The 22,021-nt window shown below is 44.1% G+C and overlaps 1 protein-coding gene across 1 annotated transcript in view; it reads left to right on the forward strand.

The window, feature by feature from the left end:
• Positions 1–14,402: 14,402 nt before the first annotated feature.
• Positions 14,403–22,021, forward strand: part of PCYT1B (phosphate cytidylyltransferase 1B, choline) — a gene marked incomplete at its 3' end in the record, with an annotated part of 33,545 nt that continues 25,926 nt past the window's right edge. Inside the window, exon 1 of the mRNA XM_082498660.1 lies at positions 14,403–14,690. Coding sequence (XP_082354786.1) covers positions 14,574–14,690 — 117 coding nt within the window. The 5' untranslated portion in view covers positions 14,403–14,573. The remainder of the gene's footprint in view (positions 14,691–22,021) is intronic.

Here is a 22,021-nt window from a genome sequence, read left to right on the forward strand (position 1 = left end):
AATTATAGCAGAGATCAAATTCATCAGTACTATATCTGACTCAAAGCGCCTAAACATTATTATATTATTGTTAAGTACAGACTGTCTTTGTGAAGAATCATGCATGTGTGTGCATGCTAGTGCTCAGGATATGAGTGTATATGCTTTATGTGTATGTTTCCTACATGGGAGTATTTCATTCTCTTACTTTTAATCCTTATATTTGTCTGAAGTAATTCATGTTATTGCTTAATTAACTTAAAGTTTTTACATCTAACATGATCCACTTCTTTAACTACTTCATTTCACCAGCTGCTTACTAAACTATGCTATTCATGTGACAGTTCAACGTGAATTACTTAAACTACTACAGCCTGTATGGGCTGTATAGGGGACTAAACTCCTAAAGGAGTACAAATTACATAAACTAAAAATCAAAAATCTCAAATTATTTCTTACCAAGAGGTCTTTGTTTTCAAAACTCTTCACAGGTAGTTAACTGATAGAAATGTGAAGAAATAGATGCTTCTCAATTTATTTATCGGTAAAGATGCAAACATTTCTATTCAAAGGGTAGGTTCCTTGCTTACCAGGCCTGTAAATGCCTTTTGTTTGCTGCACAGCTCTTTTTAATTTCCTACCTGAGTTACCTGCTAACATGAGGATGAAAAGAATAAAGTCACTATTAGGATGTTAAGGCTCTGAAATACAAAGGTGAAATAGAAACTGGAACAACACATTAATTTCCATTCTGACAGACAAAAGTCTTCGGAATGAACATCCAGAGCTACTTTTAAAAAAAAAAACAAAAACAAAAAAAAAAAACAACCAAACACACACATTAAATTCTGATTGCCATTAAATTACAGCAAATCCTAGTAACTACCAGAATCGGTGGCATTGCACTCACCGAAACAGACAGCAGAATCCAATCACCTGCTTGCCTAATACAATATTCCTATTCAAGCCTAGAGGAAAAGTACAAAATATTATAATGTAAATTAAATAGGGAAGACAAGCTAGAGCAAACTCACAGAGAATGAGCCTGCACATAATTATAATGTCTAAGAATTAAATCCAATGCCAGTGGTATTCAAAAGCATACAGTTATTGCCACAGCATGAAAGTCTCTGTTTTAACTACTTTCAGTGCTCTCTCTTTACAATCGCACTAAAATGAACAATTAATGTATAAGCAGAATATTATTGCAGAGAGGCTGTTACATTTCAAGACCTGGCTGAAGATCAAACACGCATCCATGGGTGAATAGTCTCAGCATTCACTGTTTCTTCAGCAGAAAGAAGGAAAGCATCACAATATGCTGCAAAGTCTGGTTGTAATCCTGACAGCTCTCTGTTGCTGCATTGGTGCTGGTGGAGGCTGTGCACGCAGCATGGAGAAGCAGCAATGGTTGACCGTGGGCAGGTAGCCCAGCATGGAAAAGCCAGCATGACAAGTAGGGGCCCTGTCCCCCAGCCCCTGAGGGCCGCAAGCAGGGTAGTTCAGGGATGGGAGTCAGGGTCAGCCCAGAATCTGGAGCAGACAAGTCTGTGGTGATGAGGCAGGTCCGAGGTCAGACCAGAAACGTGACTCGGGGTCAGGTCCGGTGATGGTAAGCTGAGTCAGACACAGCCCAGCCATCACCAGTCAAGTCTGTGTTGATGAGGCAGGTCCAAGGTGTCGTGGTTTGGCCTCAGCCAGCAACAAAGAACCACGCAGCCACTCACTCGACTTCCACAGCCATGGGAAAAATCAGCAGAAAGAGATAAAACTCATGGGTTCAAATAGTGTGATTTAACAGAACAGCCAAAGGGAAGAAGAAAGAAAAACAATAACACCAATAAAGGAGTACAAGTACGCAATTACAGTACCGCAGCACACCAACCAGACCAGCACTGGCACAGCCCACCCCCAAGTGGCAACTGCCCCCCCCCCCCCCAGCTCCTCTTATAACTGGGCATGAGTCAGGTGGTATGGAATACCTGCCTCCCCTGCCGGCTCCTTGGGGGAATTAACCCCATCCTTGCTCTTGCTGGAACCAGGACATTATCCACCCCTTATTCCATACCATCTATGTCATGCCCAGATCTTACAGTTCCCATAGTCTATGGGCCATCCCTCAAAAATGTCCATCGAGCTCCATAATGGTAGGCTCCATCGGTGAGAACAGTCTCTCAAGCCACGAAGTCAGCCTTGTGGGTGAGGACCAGGATCAGGCCCCATGGTGGTAACCAGTGTCAGATACAGCCTGAGCATCACCAGATGAGTCCATAGTGATGAATGAGGTCCAAAGTCAAGCTAGGAAGCTGTGGCTGAGCTGGAGACCAGCAGTCCTACAGCCCAGTTCTGACAGGGACTGATGGTGCAGGCCAGAACTCAAACAGAGCCCCTGATCAGAGGGCAGGGGACCCAGGTGAAGCTGGTCGGGGCTGTCAGTGTCCTCAGGGCCCTGGCTGCAGCCCCCCCTCCCAGGAAAGGTACGTCCTCACACCTTACAGAGATCTGGGCTCAGGAGGGGTTTGCTGTAGAGTGGGTTAATTGTCATGGGCCGTCAGTGGACTACTTCATGGACGCTAAGCTAGGCTGGGGACAAGGGCCTGAGAAAGGGCCATGGCAGAGAGGACTTGTGGGTGGCAGGAACCCTGGAGGCCAGCCCCTGGAGGCTGCCAGATGGGCATATCCTATCATCAGGAGGGTTCACTCAGGAGCCTAGGGCTAGGCAGGGCGGGGACACCAAAGCCCAGGGTCAGGCTGATGACTCGGGAGGAATCACCAGAGAAGATCCCACGCAGCCATGGGCCAAGCCCCACTGTGCTCAATTCAGGGCTTAGGAAGGCCTGAGCTAGGTGTCAGGTTGCAGCAAGGGTCAGCTGTTCCCTAAGGACAGGGAGCTGATGATAGGATATGGCTGGTCGGGTAGAGACCTTGTTGCCCAGGGTCCTATTCCACAGCTCCCAAGCAAGGTGAGCAGGGCAGGCCCATCCAAGAGTCCAGGTCAGCAAACAAAGTTTCAGACTTGCCTCATCACCACAGGCAAATCAGAAACACAAGTCAGGATCAGGTCTGGTGATGGTAACGTGGGTCAGACACAAACCCAGCAATCACCAGGCAAGTCTGTAGTGATGAGGCAGGGCAGGAAGTCAGGCCATGGGTTGACATCAGGATCAAGAGGGTCCATGGCCAGGCTCAGCTGCAACACAGCTGGAGCCACCTACATCTACAATGTAGTTCATGCATGGACTGAAGGCCCAGTGCTGAACTGAAGTGGGGCTCCTTGGCCCTTGAGCAGCAGGATATGGGGACACCCCAGCTGAGGGTGGTCAGGGTTGTTAAAGCCTATTAATACATTCAGGACACTGACACAGATCCCATGTCAATCTAATCACATGGCCAGAGCCCTTCATTTATTATAACAAAATCTTACACATTGAATCACTTTTCACATTTATATTTGGCTTTGTGGTATCATTAATATTTCGCTGTGCTAGGGCAGTGAAACTACAGAAGTTTAGCTGTTACTAAAGGTCACTAAGTCTCTCATTCTTACATGTATTTTTCAAAAACTCATGACCTACTTAGAAATTATTTAATCCACAAGTAATAATACAGAAAATGGGAAAAGTCTTTCCACTTTCCCTCTCATCTTTCAACCATAACTACTTCCCCAATTTTTTCTACCTCTCCCAGATTTACAGAGGCTCTTAGACTGTCAGTGTTCTTCCCCTTAAGACCACAGCATAAATCATTTGGTCATCTTGCTGTAGCTAGCTTGTCTAAATGTAGGATCTTAGAATAATTCAGGTTGGAAGGGACCTCTGGAGATTTCTAGTCCTCCCCCTGCTCAAATCAGGCCCAGACAGAGCAGATTGCTCAGGCTGTGTCCATTCGAGGTTTGACTGTCTCAAGGATGGAGACTCCACAACCTTCTGTTCCATGCATCAGGACAATCTGTGGGGTGGGTTTACCTTCTCCCTCTACCCCATCTCTCTCTTTATGCTCCACAAGTCTTCTAGAAGGCCACTTTGGAAAATGCTGAAGCCTTACTCCTCTGAGTGGTCCAAAGGTGAAAAGAACATGCCTGACATACTGGCCCATACCATCCCCTTTCAAACATGGCAGAGACGCCACAGAAACGCCAGTGCTGTTTTGTGCTTGAATATGAGAACAAGTGACAGTAATCTCATTTCAATATCATACCTGAGCAAAGACAAATTAGTCCTAGGACTTCCATAGCATGGTAAGTACACATAGGTAAGGTTTGAGAAGCTTTACTGAAATTATTCAGGGAAGGGATTAATACTTTTATTGACATACTTAAAGATAGGTAGGAATTCATACAAGTCTGACAACGTGGCTTTTGTGTTTAACAATGTAAATCCAGAAAGCTTATGAGGTTCTTTCTCCCTTTCCTGTAGTTGATTCTTTACAGTCTACATCTTATCTTCCCTCATTCTGTTTTTACAAAACAGAATTTCTTTAGGAAGTCTTCCCCCCCCTTAAATTTAAATTAGTCTATGAAAAAAGTAGCAAATGCAGCCTCTGACTAAATGAGGTTTGGGGTTTTTTTATTAAAAAAAAAAAAAAAAATTGTTGTCCTGTTTTTTCAAAGAAAAATCCCCCAAAATATCTGCAGGGTATTTTCCAGGAACAGCTGCATTATGCTGGTATAAGTTCCATAACTGCTCAGTGGGTAAAAGATGCTGTCGTGGTTTAGGCCAAATCAGCTACTGGGGACCTGAGGGACCCCAGATGGGACCAACAGATGCTCCCCTCTATCCCTCTTCAAAGAGAGAGGCAGAGGAGGAAAAAGAGATTTATGAGTTTAGAAGGAACTAAACTAATGAAATATTAATAATAACATAAAAGGAAATAATGAAATGTATACAAAACCGTATCAAGCTCCCGAGATGACAATCACGACACCGGCTGGCACTGGGGCAGTCCCAGGCTGAACTCAGTGACGGACGGGAACTGGTTTCCAGATCTGCATTCAGGATCAGGATCAAAGGCAGATGAACAGAGTTCTCCTCAGACATCGGCCATTGGAGAGCTGACCCTTTGATCCCTCAGTTTTTATACCTCAAGTATAGGCATGAGCATGAGGCAGATGGGATGGAATACCCTGTTGGTCAGTTTTGGGTCACCTGTCCTTTCCGCTCCTCCCTGCAGGTGGGACCCCACTACTCTTTTCTGCTTCCGACCTTCCAACAGGGCAAGTAACAAAGTTGGTTGGCCTTGGCTGTTATAGCACTAAGTATGAGCAAGAGCCTCTCTGCATACCATGCCTGGGCATCAGCTATAGACATAGGTCTGATCACTCTGGGAGCAAACAGTGTCTGCACAATATGCTGTTGATTTCAGTAGTTAGAAGAGGCCTAGCTAAGAAGTAAAGTTATTGAACAAAATTGGTCCTGTTTCACCTCAAACCAGGACAGATGCCCAGCCAGTAACACGTCAGATCAAAAGTTTCAAAGGTGGGAAAGTTATAAGCAACTGAAATAAGATCTTAGGGTCAAACAATCTTAATAAGTAGTAAAAGCTACACTAGCTAGTAGATAATCATTTTACAGTGCATAAATACATGCTTTTTTTAAAATAAAGTGTGTATCTCTGCCAGATTATGAAAACCTCCAGTTATTAAGTTTTTGTTACCCAAAATCATAACCATTATTCACTTGGATGCAGTTTACAGTATGATTTCTTGATGTTTTACTTGGCAGGTTTGCATTTGCGATAGTATGGGGAAAAAAACTGTGAAGGCATTTGCATGAAAAATTGAAAAATGGGAAGATAAAGGTTGACAGGAACAGTGGAGGGAAATAAAAGAATTGGAGACTTATAATACTGGGAAGGGTAGTGTGACAGAATACTGAAGATCAAGAAGTTTGAGCTGGGGGAAAAGAAAGGCACCAGAGAGATTGAAAATAAGTAGAATTGAATGCAATATAAATATATGCAAGAAAGGCAGTCTTAACTTTGTGTGGATTTAAGGGGATTGGAGTGCGTATCTAGAAAGCCAGAAGAGGGGAAAATGAGAAAGGAGGGATAACAACATAGTTTAAATGTAAATAGGAAAGAGATTTTTCTTAAATTGTATTTTATCTATAACAAAAAGAAGCAGGACAGATAGAATATGACTCAGGCATATTTTATACTGAAATATATAAAGGAGTGAGATCTGTTATACTCAGCATTATATTTCTTGGTAGCAGTAAAGTTGCAGCTGTAGTTCTGTGCTTGCACCACTCTGCAAGAAATCTATAGAGAACCCAAAATAGAACAGGGAGCATAATGAGAAGATCTGTGAAATACAACCTATAAGAAACTATTGGAACAACTGGGGCAGTTTGGTCAAGAAAAGTCATGAGAGACGTGACAAAAAGACCAACCTACCTGCTGAATGTCAGCTATCTACTCCAAATCCTCAAACTATAGTTTCAAAATCTTAACCATATGAGTCATACAAAAAGCAAAGGATAGTAAATCTGTTCCCTATGTCCAGTAGAAGAAGAAGCAGGGGCAATAGGTTGCAGCAATGGAGGTTCAGGCTAGACATGAAGAAAAACTTCCTAATAAGAAGGAACAGGGCTGCATCCAAAGCAGCATGGCCAGCAGGTCAAGGCAAGTGATTCTGCCCCTCTGCTCTGCTCTAGTGAGACCCCACCTGGAGTACTGCGTCCAGCTCTGGAGCCCTCAGCACAGGAAGGACATAGAACTGTTGGAATGGGTCCAGAGGAGGGCCACAAAAATGATCAGAGGTCTGGAGGACCTCTCCTATGGGGACAGGCTGTTCAGCCTAGAGAAGAGAAGGTTCCAAGGCGACATTACTGCGGACTTTCAGTAATTAAAAGGGGCTTATAAGAAAGATGGTGTCCTGGTTTGAGGTAAAACAGAACCAATTTTGTTCAGTAACTTGGCTTCTTAGCTGGGCCTCTTCTAACTACTGAAATTAACAGCATATTGTGCAGGCAATATTCACTCTCTCAGAGTGATAAGACCAATTGTTTATAGCTGATGCCCAGGCATGGTATGCAGAGAGGCTCTTGCTCATACTTAGTGCTATAACAGCCAAGGCCAACCAACTTTGTTACTTGCCCTGTTGGAAGGTCGGAAGCAGAAAAGAGTAGTGGGGTCCCACCTGCAGGGAGGAGCGGAAAGGACAGGTGACCCAAAACTGACCAACAGGGTATTCCATCCCATCTGCCTCATGCTCAGTATAAAAACTGAGGGATCAAAGGGTCAGCTCTCCAATGGCCGATGTCTGAGGAGAACTCTGTTCATCTGCCTTTGATCCTGATCCTGAATGCAGATCTGGAAACCAGTTCCCGTCCGTCACTGAGTTCAGCCTGGGACTGCCCCAGTGCCAGCCGGTGTCGTGATTGTCATCTCGGGAGCTTGATACGGTTTTGTATACATTTCATTATTTCCTTTTATGTTATTATTAATATTTCATTAAAGTAGTTTAGTTCCTTCTAAACTCATAAATCTCTTTTTCCTCCTCTGCCTCTCTCTTTGAAGAGGGGTAGAGGGGAGCATCTGTTGGTCCCATCTGGGGTCCCTCAGGTCCCCAGTAGCTGATTTGGCCTAAACCACGACAGATAGGGACAGACTTTTTAGCAGGGCTTGTTGCAATAAGCCAAGGAATAATGGTTTTAAAATAAAAGAGGCCAGATTTCAACTATATATGTATAACTGTAGATAAGGAAGACATTTTTTATGATGACGGTGGTGAAACACTGGCCCAAGTTGCTCAGAGAGGTGGTAGATGCCCCATCCCTGGAAACATTCAAGGCCAGGTTGGACGGGGCTTTGAGCAACCTGTTCTAGCTGAAGGTGCCCCTGGTCATTGCAGGGGGGTTGGACTAGATGACCCTTAAAGGTCCCTTCCAAGCCATACCATTCTGTGATTCTGTGATTCTATGATATGAGTGCATTGACTAGACAGTTGGGGTTCTTGGAAGGGAATGACCAACAGAGATTAGCTAATCGAAGTGCTTCCCAACCTCTGTGCATCCAGCAGGAAAGTCCCACTGCCAGAAATCCCTCATCCTTCCCTGACAACCCAATAATCAAAAGCTTGATTGTTAAAATTAGCAAGGACAACCAAACAATCTAGTAACAGGAGACAGACCTAACATTGCCCACATTAAGTGACGATATCTCTGACTGTGGAAAAGAAATGAAAACAAATAGCCTCTTGGTCAAAAACTAGCCATAATTTCTCACCGTATTCTTCAAAAGTGTTTATAAAAGTAGTTCGTGATAGAGCAAGAACACAAAGAACCTACCCCAAAGTGGGTAGCCAGACTTATTCAAAACAGGGCTATAAAGCATGGATGAATGGCATCATCAAAAGCCACCATTTTCTACAATTTATAGATTTCAGATGATTTCTATATAAGCCGCACTGGAATTAACATGACAATTTTAATTAAACTCTGTTGTGGTTTAACCCCAGCCGGCAACTAAGCACCACACAGCCGCTCTCTCACTTCCTGCCCTAGCGGGATGGGGGGGGAAGAGAATTGGAAGGGTAAAAGTGAGAAAACTCATGGGTTGAGATAAGAATGGTTTAATAACTGAAATATTATAATATGTATCTTAATAATAATGAGTAGTAATAATAGTAATGAAAAGAAAATTAACAGAGAGAGAAATAAACCCCAAGAAAGACAAGTGATGCAAATGCAAACATTTGCTCACCACCAACCAACTGATGCCCAGCCAGTCCCTGAGCAGCAGCCCCCCCCACCAACCCTCCCCCTAGCTTTATTGGTGACCATGATGTCATATGGCATGGAATATCCCTTTGACCAGTTGGGGTCAGCTGTCCCAGCTGTGTGCCCTCCCAGCTTCTTGTGCACCCCCAGCCTGCTCACTGGTGGGGCGGTGTGAGGAGCAGAAAAGCCTTGGCTCTGTGCAAGCACTGCTCAGCAATAACTAAAACATCCCTGTGTTATCAACACTGTTTTCAGCATGAATGCAAAACATAGCCCCATACTAGCTACTGTGAAGCAAATTAACTCTATCCCAGCCAGAACCAGCACAAATTCTTTATATATATAAAGACTGACTAATTTGATTCTATACAAGCACCCTGAGAATATAGCATTTGTTAAAAATCTCATCTCCACTATGGAATTATGGAAAGAACCAGGTATAAGATTATGTTACTCCAACTCTTAGGTTTTCACTTTTCATGATTTACGGACTGTCATTGCATATAAAAAACACCATGGATTTAATCCACATACGATTGTATGACTCTTTCATAACTAGGAAATATTTTTAATTTATTCTAATAAAAAGGTGGTAGTTTGTAAGCACTGTGCATTCCACTGGAATGATGAACTACAACTTAAAAATTAATTAAAGCTACAGTATCAGACAACATTACGTTGAAGCAGCAAAGCGTTGGTGTTGGAGGCAGTGAAAACTAATAGGGTGTATTTAAATTTATACCTTTCATTCTCTCCCTTTTTTTTTCTCACCTGTGCAGGTGGGAAAAAAAAAATCTACTATTGTGGGGTTTTAATCTCAGGCTAAAAATATGTGATTTAAGTAGTTGATCATCTCAGCAATAAGGTATCTTTTTCTGCTATTTTTTGACTACTAATTCTACAATGTCTAGAATCAGTATGACATACATACATACATAGAAACATTGTATTTTAACTAACCTGCTCCAGACATAAGCCATTCCTCCATCTTACAAAGTCTTGCAGTCAACAGTCATTAAAACCTTCAGGATCCAAAATACATACATTGAAGCAAAATTCAGCTCATCTGTTAAATATTCAAGAATTTATTCTGTGATGTTTTCTGTAGATTTTTGTCTTTGAAGACAAACGCTGTTTAACTATACCAGTCCCTGGTTTTCCCTAGTTTCCTACTGACTTTTGAACAGAAAATACGTGAGGGTCTATTTCTCTTTGTTGTGTTTCAGTTCTAAGTCAGAAAACCATCTTAAATACAGCTTTTGCTGTGCTAACTGGTGCCTGAGATCCACTGGGGCACTTCGGACACTTGAGAATATTCTCCAGAGGCTGCAATGCATTTCAGTCCCTGCTTTTAGAAAGGACATCAGAATAATGGAGTATCTTTCTTTGAATAAAGCAAATGTCACGGTTCTTAGCCTGGGGACTTTGTTGAGTATTTACAGACCTCTCTGTAGTCCTAAGGTCTCTGGGCAACTGTGAGCTTCTAACCCAAAACACCTTGTTAGCAAGTGGCTTGGATGTAACTCATTATACACTGCTGAAGATAGCAGGCTAAATCACTGCTTTACCATTAGAAGGAGCAGAAAGCATTCCATGTTAACGAGTTGTGAAATGCATATCCTTTCCCTATTCAAGCAGGTTGAGGTCTTTAATGGGTTTATTCCCAGTTTCCAAGTACAGGTTGCTCCTTCTGGAGATTTTGCCTAAAGTAAGATGCAATTTATGTACGTCAAACAGCACAGCTATGAACCTTCATGAAGTAAGCTTCTTGCCTATAAAATACAGAGAAAAGACGCCCTCTGAGGGAAGGGGACACATTAAGTCATGTTCAGATTTCAGCCACCTTGGCTTGCCAATGCTAGTCTGCAGCATATCACTGTGTATATTACAGTTTAATGTGTGTAATATGGTAAAAAGGCATAACAGAGATTTTATAGGTGCTGGTGTCTACAAGGAATTGAAGTTCATTGAGTTACACTTGTGGGCACTGATCAGTGCTCACTAAAAGATTTTAATACTTTTAATGGCTAAATAAAAAAAAAAATAAAAAAAAAAGAAGCAAGGGATATTTAAAAATGAGGGCCTGAGGATATAGAAGAATCGGCTGCCCACACAGCTCAGAGAGATAACACTTTCAGTTTGAGAAAGGAGAGGATTTAAATGTAATGTATACATGTATTTTTTTAATATATGTTTTTCATACTCGGAGAATTAATTGTTCCAGTTTGCAAACTGAAATTCTGTACAGAAAAAGCCCCACCACCTATCAGAGGGAACCTTTCTAACAGCTAAGATTTTTTCCCTGTTTGCTGTCTACTCAATTCAGACTGTGGAATTAGTGTTAAGAGGATTGGGATCATGGTTTCCTGGCTTGTTTGCATGTAACATTAATTTATGCACCCTGGGACAGGATTTTTATGCATCAGATGTCTATTCAAGCCCAAGCAGCTGTTGCCAAGAGCTCAGTCATTAAAGGCAGTGGCTATACGTCCCTGTTTGCTTCTGAAGGAATGGCAGGAGGGTGCCCAGGAGACCGTACTCAGGATATTTGGTTACATAAAAGAAATTAGATGCATGAACCTTCCCACCCATCACTCTTGCTTCACTGTTCTTTTGAAAGTTGGCTCCCTAACAAGGGTTTACAGAAGACCATATGCTCAGCTTTTCCAGTCAAACCTAATTTTTATTTTAGAGGGCATATTTTAAACATACTCCAGCCTTTTGAAAGCCCATTTTGCCCCCATAGCTAGAAGACAATGCAATTTAGGATATCTTATTCAAGATATCCAATATGTTGACTTAGATCATCAGAACCAAGATGGCCTGTGACAAATTCCATTTGGATAGACATGACAGAACCCACGACCTTCCCTCTGCCATTATTTCAACTCTCTTTATTAATGAAATACACAGCATTTCATAGAAACATAGAATGGTTTAGGTTGGAAGGGACCTTAAAGATCATCCAATTCCAACCCCCCTGCCATGGGCAGGGACACCTCCCACTAGACCAGGTTGCTCAAAGCCCCATCCACACTTCTAGGGATGGGGCCTCCACAGCTTCTCTGGGGAACCCGTACCAGTGTCTCACCGGCCTCATAGGGAAAAATTTCTTACTGATATCTAGTCTAAATCTACACTCTTCCACTTTGAAGCCATTCCCCCTCATCCTATCACCACATGCCCTTGTAAAAAGTCCCTCTCCAGCTTTCTTGTAGGTCTCCTTCAGGTACTGGAAGGCCGCTATAAGGTCTCTAAGGAGCCTTCTCCTGGCTGAACAACCTCAACTCTCTCAGCCTGTCCTCATAGGAGAGGTGCTCCAGCCCTCTGATCATCTTTGTGGCTCTAATTTCTTAATCATGCTGTTCAAACAGAAAGAAAAAAAAATAATTATGAAGTACTTCCCAAAGCTGGAAATGAATAAGCAGCAAGAAAAGCATTCCACTTCCACTTTGAAATTGTGGCACAACTTAGGTGATAATGCTACTGCAAGAGAGACATCGTTCATTAATGCTACATGTATGTGGGAAAACTTATCTCTACAAAAGTTGAATCACAATGCAGCCAGAGCTGATAGCAAACTCTCAGCATGGAATGAAAGATGAAATTCACCCTTTTAAATAAATAAGAGGAAAGGGATTTTACATTTCCCATTTACTGGCAATCATCCAGATGCAGGAAGGTCCGTTTCCCTTTTGTCTCTATTCCCACACACCTGCCCGGTCAGGGAGGGCTGGACACCCAACCCAGATACATCCATGCCTGCCACAACTCCTTCAGCACACCGGCACCCGTCTCTTCACAGCTGGCATTACATGGTTGGGTTTATAAAAGAGGTACCCACTCTCTCTGGCTGCTCCAGTCCTAGCTCTGCTCAGCCATGCTGCCCAAAATATTCTTCTAACGGCGTAACTCTCCTATAAATATTTTTCCTAAGAAGATGAGCTACAAATTTTGGGCAGAGTGCTGCATTAATCATGGTTTATTCATTTCCCGGGAGTATGCTTTCCATAATGTGTGAGCAGTCCTCACAGAAAAATGGAGAAAGGAACTTATTTATAAGAAAAAAAGGTTCAGCTGTGGGATTCAGTTAGTTTGGCTACCTCTTTTCCTTGCTCTGTCATGTCCTTTGTCATGTCTTTTCCTTTTTTTCTTGACTTCTCTCTCATTCTTTCTTTTCACATTCTCTTTTCTTTCTACTTTTTTTTTTATCTCCTCTTCATCACTCACCTTAACCACTTCCCCTTTTTACATAGCTTATGTATTTTTTTTGTATTGCACTCTTCCTTCTTTGCGGGTGGGCAATAGATAAGAAGTTTGAATTTAAGCTCTTGAAGCCCCGAGGCTCTCATAACTCCTCATGCTTTTGGATGGCCTTAAATGTTGGTGCCCCTTGATGAAGCTCCATTTTTAAAAACAACCGCTCTTTTTTTTAAAAAACAACGCTAAGTGCTGCTGAAGTAGGCTTCAATGGATCTATCAAAGTTAACGATAGCCAATGGCATGTCGCCGTTCTAAAAAGCATTGGCTTTATATTGTCTTGACCATATTCTCATGTGCTTTGGGAGTAAGAAGTATTGGGGGTATTTCATTGCAGCGGTGCAGAAGTCACAGCCGCAGGTGGTGCAGATGTGGTTGCGACCCCCGAGTGGGCACTAACTGGGTTCCTTGCCGAGGGCCTGAGGCTCTGTCACCTATTTGGCTGCAACAGAAACGTTGCACTGCACGTAGACAGAGCCGCTACCCCAATACCCCTTCTACCTCACAGCAGAAGAGAATGACATTTTTTACCGGAACTGTTGTATATTACAAATCCTTTAATTAAAAAACGACTTTATTTTTGGGGGGTAACACAAGTTTGCAAAGGCATTGCCTAGAAACTCAACCCAAGCCGAAGGGAGTATGTATGCCTGAAAGAAACTCGCCCCCTGTCCCCTGAATCCTTTTGACGTCACTAACTGAAAACCGCCGTCACACCCGGCAATGCCCGGACATCTCAGCCCTACTCCCTTCCCAAAGGTCTCCCCCAGCACCTTTTGCCCCTCCCCAGGGAAGGGAAGCGGGCGGCCGCCCCTGGCCCACCCTCGGGGCCGCTGCCGAGCCCCGAGCGGCGCGGGGGGGACCTTTTCCCGCCGCCGCCGCTTCCCCCCCCGGCGGCCACCCTGCAGCGGTTCTGGGGCAGCCCGCACGGCCCTTACCGGCGGCGCAGAGGGCAGGAGCTGTTCGTTCAGCACCACGCCCGCCCGCGCCGCCGCCCCTCCCCGCCTCTCCGATTCAAACCTCGATCTCCGTGACGGGGCTACCGAGGCCGGCGGGAAGTGGACGCTGAAAGCGGCGCCCGGCCTGGCCGTGCAGCCGCGCAGGGGTGGGGGCCGGGGGGATATGCCGGTGCGGCTCTCGGTGCGCTCCTTCCTCCCAAATGCTCACACTGCTCCCTCACACCCCGGTGCGCTGGGGGAGAGCGCGTCCCACGGCCCGGGGTGCCGCGCGGGGAGGAGAGAGCTGCGGGGGAGGTTCGCGGGGCTGCCCGGCGGCGGAGGGACGCGGTGGGCCGGGGCCAGTATCGGTACCGCGCCGAGGAGCCGCCGGTGGTCGCGGTGGCGCGGCGGAGCAGCAGCCAACCAGGAGGCCGCATGCAAATGAGCGCAGCGCCCCACCCACCCCCGCCCCTCCGTGCGGCGGCGGCGGCGGCGGCGGCGCGCGGCGGCACGGCGGCCTCCCGGTTGCCATGGCGACGCGAGGCGGCCGTGCCCCCGGGCGGCTCCCGGGGAGACCCCCCGTAGGGCGGGCACGCGCGTGACGGCGGAGCCCCGCGCCGGGCGGGCCCGGGCGGCGGCGGCGGCGGTGTGGCGGCGGGCGAGGCTGCCTCCGGCCATGCCAGTGCTGGCGCCCGATGCTGAGTCAGAAACAGGTATCCCGAAATCCCCCTCTGAGGCGCGGCCCGCGGAGGCCATGGAGGAGCTGGAGCACACCTGCCCCCAGCCTCGCCTGGTGAGTCGGGCCCGGCCCCGGGCGGGGGCTCGGCCCCTTCTCGGCCTTCCCGCCCGGGCGCTACAGGGTGGGGGGGGCCGGGGGCGAGTGCAGGGGGCGGGGAGTGAGGGGAGAAGGCCCGAACCGGCTGACAGCGGGTCCCTTTGTGCAGCGGCGCGGCTCCCCGGGGAAGAGCGGAGGCGGCCGTTGGGGTGGGCTGTGCCTCAGCCTGGGCTGCGGAGCCCGTCCGGGCTGCCCCTGCCGTGCCGCGTCGTGTGGCGAGTTCGGGGAGTTACGGTGACAGCTAGGCAGGGTTTCTGGTCCCTTCTTTAAAAGCCAAAACAAAAAAAAAAAAAAGGAAAAAAAAAATCCTCCTGAGGCTCCGGCCAATAAAGGTGTATTTGAGAAATGCTGCGGCGGGGTCTTCCGCGCTTGCGAAAGGCGGGCGGGAAAGCGCCGGAGTACAAAGGCACGGTTTCGGCTCAGGTAACGGGCAGCGTGTGACTCGGTGGAGCCCTGTTACGATTTAAAAAAAAAAAAAAAAAAAAAAAGCCGCACGTCTTTAATGACGAACGCGGAGGAGCGGCGTGGGCTCGGAGGAGGTGGCTGCGGGCGGCGGTGGCCGGTCCCGGCCTCTCCCCGGCCCCGGCGGGGGCGGCCGTCAGCCCGCCCGCTGTCCCGAGCCCCGCCGCCCGGTGCAGCGCACCCGGCCGTGGCAAAGCACCGCTTTTTTCTCAACTTCACGGCCCAGCGAGGAGTTTCCTGTTCGGTTCGGGATGCGTAAGGAAGAGAGTCTTGGAGACCTGCGTTTTTGGAGGGGGTGGGGAGGTGGAGGATGAAAGAAAGCCAGGGGAGTGATAGTAAAAATAAACTCCTTTCATGTGTTCTTTGGTTAAAGGGGAGGGAAGGCATCATGCGGGCAACTTTACAAGGCTGCTGGACCCCAGGAATTAAGAATCTGAGAGCCACCTTTTCTTTTCTCTTTTTTTTCCACGTGCTAGTTTAAAATAATTGGAATGTTTCCTTGCTATTCTATTTAAAACTTTTTTTATTCCTGTCAGGAACGATCACTCCTTTCCCCAACGTGGTATGCACCATTGACAACGTGGTAGAAAATAATAATGTCTATATGCACACACAGAAATGCAGGGGCAGTATCAAAGTGTGAAAGTGCATGATTGATGCAACAGTTTAGTACTGGAAATTAGATCATTTAGCAGCAGAATTCAGTCACAGTCCTAATTAAAGTGTATTTAAACATCAAACTTCAGTAATTAAATTCAACGCTACAGTTGAGACATTGTTCTGATATCACAAGAAATAGCAACAGTCAGTGGAGCTGACCTAAATTAACGTTTTCAACTTGCTAGTGTTATTATTAGAATAAACTTTAAAGAAGACTCTTAATGTGTTCATGGAAGGCTTTTGGAGCTATTTTAATAGGGAAAGGTAGCTCACGTGTTGTTAACTGCAGTGTGTTCGTACAGGCTGTCTGAGATTTCTCTGTCAAAAGCTCAGGTATAACAACCCGTTTGAATATATTACTCTGTGTAGTCTGACATTTTAAAAGATTTTAAAGAAAGAAGTGACAATATGATGCCAGTATTTACGGTATCACGCATTCCAGTGTAATTTCTGTGGAAATTAAGGTGACAGCTAGAGTACACAAATAAAACAGGAATTCATTATGATGTTTTAGAGTACCAGTAAATTAATTTCCTGAGTACCAGTAAATTAATAATGGACAATGGAGATGTTTTGAATAAAGATTTATGGAAGATGTGTCCTTATAAAGTGCTATTTTGTCAGTCAGCAGATCTAAGTTATCCTGAGGCCCAAAAAAAATGCCTCTTGAAGTATAATGCAATATACCATACTTGACTATGTTTGCTTGCATTAGTCCTTATGCCCTAATCAAGCTATGTATTAAGTGAGAAGAATTCAGAGCTGGTGTCCTGAAGAGTTAAAGTGAATCACCCCTTGACAGATGGTCTAATAACATGGATATCAAGTTCCTATCAGATCTTTTTTAAGATCTTCAGGACTTTCTCTGATCCTAGTCCTTTGAAGGCAGCATGTACAGTGGTGGGCCAGTAACCAAGTCACTTAATTAATGTAAATGAAAGAGAGTATCTCTGTTATCATTTCAGTATCATTTTATTATCCTGGATCTCAGGATGGTACCTCAGGACGGGTTTGGTACCTCAGAATGATATAACTGGCGGCAAGTAAAGTCTTTGATATTTACAGATGGCTTTTTAATGCGGTTCATCGGTTATTATGCATCTCTGTAACTAATTATCTGGGCTTTCAAGTTCTTAAGATAGGCTCACTTTTAGGAAGCATTTTTTTGTTAATAAAGGAACTATAATTTCAGAATCAGCCCAAATTTTAGAATATGAAAATGGGGTTAGTTCTTTTCTAAACAGTTGTTGTCGTCCTTTTCATTATAAAAAAGGAATAATTTATTTAAATCCTTAAAACTGTGAATATTTTTAATGGATATCTGCCACTAGATCCTCTGATTTTAGGCTATGGAGTCTGCTAGCTTAGCAGGAGGTGTCACAGTAGGACTAAAGAAAACCCCTGTATCCTTCAAAGAGCAGGAAAACAGGGGACATTGAAGGCAATTCTCAGGTAAGTTTCAGTGTGTATTGAAACCTGATGTTTTCCAGTGCCTAGTACTGTTGTGATATAAATTGCCATTAATTTTTTCCCAAGACACTCTTTGGGTTTTCTTAACCAACTAGAGCATTAATGAGCATTCATGCTTCAGTCAATTCCCCTGGTCCATCTCTTACTTAATCTTTGCCTTCTTTACATTCTCAACTTCCACGTATCTGAATGCCAGTAAAATATCTCTCTGAGTGACACACGTATCGTAGTCTCAATGCACAGTGGGGAAACAAACCAATTAGAGTAGCAGGCTTACCCATAGTGGTGATTTTTAGCAATTTTTTAGTGAAGAAAAAAACCCACAAGTAATGTTTCTCCAGTTGTGGTTTGTATAGTTTTGCATTTATCTGTTTCTCGTCTGGGCCAAACTGCTGGGTTTGGCCGCTTTCTGATCTACCACTGTCCCATCCATTTTTTTATGCTGCTGGTTATATGATGCACATTCAAGGTATGGCAGTTGCACTGCTGGGCTGTGGATGTCAGCCTGATAATTCCAACCTTAGGCTTTGCCTGCGTGCACCTGCAATAAAAAGACCTGTAAGTGAGGCAAGCAGGGATACCAAAGAAGGAAATACCAAAGAGTAAGTACAAAGCCTTGTGAAATTATTAGCTTAGTTTTATAATTTATTTATGTCCCTTGGGATCAAAAGTTTGACTTTGATCCCACAATACTATGGTCCCACATGTAGGCAGCTCCTTGAAGGATCCATGTGCGCCTTGAGAATTACCAGTCCTCCCCCTGAAAGAAACAAACAGGCATTTCAACACACCTTGTTCAGGATGACAATTCCAGATACTGTCTTTCACAAAAGGAAACAATGGCAATTTATAAGGACAGTGCTGCAGATAAAGCAAAACCGAATACACATCGAAACTTACTTGAAAACAAACTTCATAACCTGCTTGGTCTCATCTTTCCTTTGAACACACTGAGAGCTTTTTTTCCTTATAGTTCATGTCTCTGTCATCCAACACAGGCCTCAGTGAGAACATCTGGAGAAGTACTGTTGGGACCTGGCTACCAGCATCTTATTTTCAAAACTGGCTAAAGCCCTTAGGGTTAGGCCAGCTAAGGGAATGCAGGGCAATGAAACATACGTTTCTGTCGCAGTACCTGCATCTTTGTGCTTTGTGTCTAATGATGTGAGATCAAGACCAAATCAGGAATACAAGCTCTTCTGCAGCACTTAGTTAGGCACAATTTAAGGAACCTTAAGAAACTAGATAAGCAGAAAACCACGTCGATTGCCAAGGTGAACTACAAAGAGAGGAGAAGGAGTAGACAGGTAGGTGGTAGGTTTAGCCTGTGCTTGTGGCGATGTTGGTGGGTACAGGACCAGGCAGGAATTAAGCAGCAGTTTTTGTGAATTTAAAGTAAAGTCAATCTATCTTCAAGATGATGTAAAGAAGCAGATAGGTGCTTTTTGTTCTGCCTGCTCTGTCCTTGGCAATACGAAACCAGGAATACCGGGCTGTTCCCGAGATCATGGTTATGTGACATCCATGCTACTGTTGGACGCCTGTTCTCAGGTAGCTCGAGCTGTGGCCGGATCCCATTTGCTTGTGCAGGAAGGGGCATCAGGGCCCTGTGTGGAAGTACCCAACTATTTTTTTTCTGCTTAGCATCATGGTTGCAAGGACAGAGAGACTAGCTGGAGACCTAGGACCTATCCATATGGCAGGTAAAACATGCTGCCAAGGCACTGTAAGCATCAGGGCCATTTGAGGTTCACCCTGGCAATCCCAGTGTCTGTTCCTGGACTTGCTTCTACTGCCTTGTCTTAAGATTCAGAGGCTACAGTCTTCAATAGGAATTGGGCATCAAATACCTTGGGACCACTGAATCTACAATACTTTGGATAATAAGACTCAGGTGCAATTGAAGATCACAGCTGTCACATCATTTTAGGTATTGGCTGCTTTAGCCATTTTGTTTATTTTATTAGATTTTTTAGAAGAAATCAGAGTACATGAATTCATTTTTTTTCAAATTATTCAAGTACATTTGGAAAACGTTTTTCTTTTTTATTTTATTTTATTGAAGGGTAGAGGAGGAAGTTTCAGTACTTTCAGTCACTGGAGCTGTATAATGGTTTAAGGGGGCATTAGGCTCCTCTGGATGCTTTCCCTGTTGCTGCTGTTAAGCAGTGAAATCTTAAGCACAAAATTTGAAATAATTGCAAGAAAAGTGTGCATGCCTTGGATTCCTGTATTTTTATCCCTGGATGCCTTACTTCCTTCATATTTGCAAAGTGTTTTTGGAGGGTCTGATGCAACCTCTAGAATTATTTCAGATATTCTATTTCCATGAGCTTCCACTGATCTTCATATTTATCTTCCCTGTATTGTTGAAAGGAATATGCATTTTTAATCAGAGGAGCTAATGATGAATTTAGGGGGGTTTATTGTGGTTACAAAGTGTCCCATGTATCTCTCTCATGTGATGTTATGACTTAGGGGGTCTGCCATCTGTTTACTTCAAAGTGGAACTAAGCATAAATATATATGTAAAGAGCCTTACATTTGAGGAATCCAAAATTACTTTATTTTACTAAATATCTTTTTAGTCCTTTATAAGTTTGCATTTTGCTCTGGATTAATTTTTGTTTTCATAGATGCTGGCTACTACAAAAAGCACAAACCCCAAAAAACATGCCAAATGCGGTTTGTGCTCGGGGACATGTAGCAATCTCTGCTGCACTTAAAAAGAAAAATAAAATCGCCCTTAGACACCAAAAATCTACTGTGATTTACATTTACTACATTAAAGGATATGCAAGTGGTATACATTCCAAAATGCCATAGTCTCTGCAAAAATATGTTGCAATATGTATTTGTTAGATATATAGAACTACAGATATTTTTTGGAGGATTCACAAGTGGGAGCAAACATTATATTCTACATATTGTGTTCCTTGCTTGCAAATGCATATATGCAATGCTATTTTAGAAGCTGCTTTTATTAGGAGAATATTACCAATTTCTTAAACTGTGCTGTTGTCATTACTGTGAAAGCTTGTGTCATATTTTTAAAAAGGAGTAGAAAGCTGTTGTAAATAGATTCTCTCTTTCCCCTCCTCAAAAACATATACAACATTATAACGTAACATATGTATAAAATATAAAAAGAAACCCAACACATGTATGGATGTGGAGACAAAGAATTAGGAGCCAAATACTAATTACTTGGGCAAGGAGTATGCATGGTGTATAACCACACATCCAGGATTGTGCACAGGCACTTAATGCAGCCATCTCAATATGTGCTTATACTTTGTTTACACGTAATCTGCTTTCCTTTCCTACATACACATAAACGGATGGCATAAGGTGAAAGAAAAGCTCTTGTGAAAGGCACTGGATGAATCAGGGATCTGTTAGAGAAGCCCAGTGCACTCCCTGTGGGAAAATAGTTCTTCCCAGGGCGCGTCTGCCTGCCAGCTGGGGAACTGCAGAGAGTAGGTGCCTCCTGTGCAGAAGGAAAAATGTTTCATTTTTTTTTTTTTTTTTTTTTTTTTAACTTCAGCATAGCTCTGTTTTGAGTAGTGGTTTAGACAAAATTCTGTCCTACATTTTCCATGAAATAATTGATAGATGTTAAGTGTCTTTATGTAGAGGCACAAGTAGAGATTTAAGACTGGGCCAAATTCACCCAGTATCTTAGCTGTAACTCAGTTGATTTCAGTAGATTAACCCTTGCCTATGTTACAGCTGAAGTTAGGTCCTTTGAGGCATACACCAGGTGTGTACACTAATGTACAAGTCAAAAGAAATGGGTCTTAGAAATAAAAAAAATGCAAACTGATGTTATCTCCAGTTTCTGGATTGATCAATAAAACAGAGGCATTAGAGCAGTGGTTACACAGGTTTGGTCTGTTGACCATGGCCAACCCTCAGCATTAATCATGGGCCAGCAGGCACCTGCCATTCAACTTCAAATTGTAAATGCACTAAGGGCAGTTTGGCTCTGCAGAGGTGTTGCGATGTCCTCCTTTTGCGATGGCATCTGCAGGCTGCCGCTTGGTAACCAGTGCCCCATTGAAGGAGCCGCATACTTCTTTGTCCTGAAATACAGCATATCCCTCCTCAGTGCCGGGACACCTGACAGCTTGGCTAAGTCTCTAGCCATCAGGATGGGAGGACATCTGGGTTCACAGGCTGTGTGCCGCCTTAGCTGCAGTTTTTTCTTTCAATGAGTCCTACCTGGGTCACTTGTACACAGTGCTCCTTCCAGCTATGCTGGGGGATCCGGCTCAGGTGGGTAAGCTGCTGAGGGTCACATTTCTTTTCCAGCTGGTGTTTGTGGAGATTGAGGTGCTTCCTCGGCAGTTCTTTCGCTTGATCTCTGCTTGACTTGGGGCCCATCCTACCTCTATGATGGATTTTATTTTCTAAATAACGTGTTCCAGTTCAGTCAGAAGTCCTGGCTGTCACGCAGAAATCTTGTCACAAAATTCTTTAGCCTTTTGCAAATATTAGACTACCTTATATAATAGTTATTCTAGTTTCATAATCTATGAATCTGTACATACATACATCATTGTGCTTCTTGAGAAGGTAATGGAAGCTGCTTTTTTTTCTGTTATATCTTCCATTTGTAATTGGATCTTCCGCTTAATTGTTACTGACTTAATACTAATGACAAGCAAAGTATATTTGATTGAAGGTAAAGCCCA

The sequence above is a fragment of the Vanellus vanellus genome, assembly GCF_965231255.1.
Source record: "Vanellus vanellus genome assembly, chromosome: 1".
Taxonomy (NCBI): Eukaryota; Metazoa; Chordata; class Aves; order Charadriiformes; family Charadriidae; genus Vanellus; species Vanellus vanellus.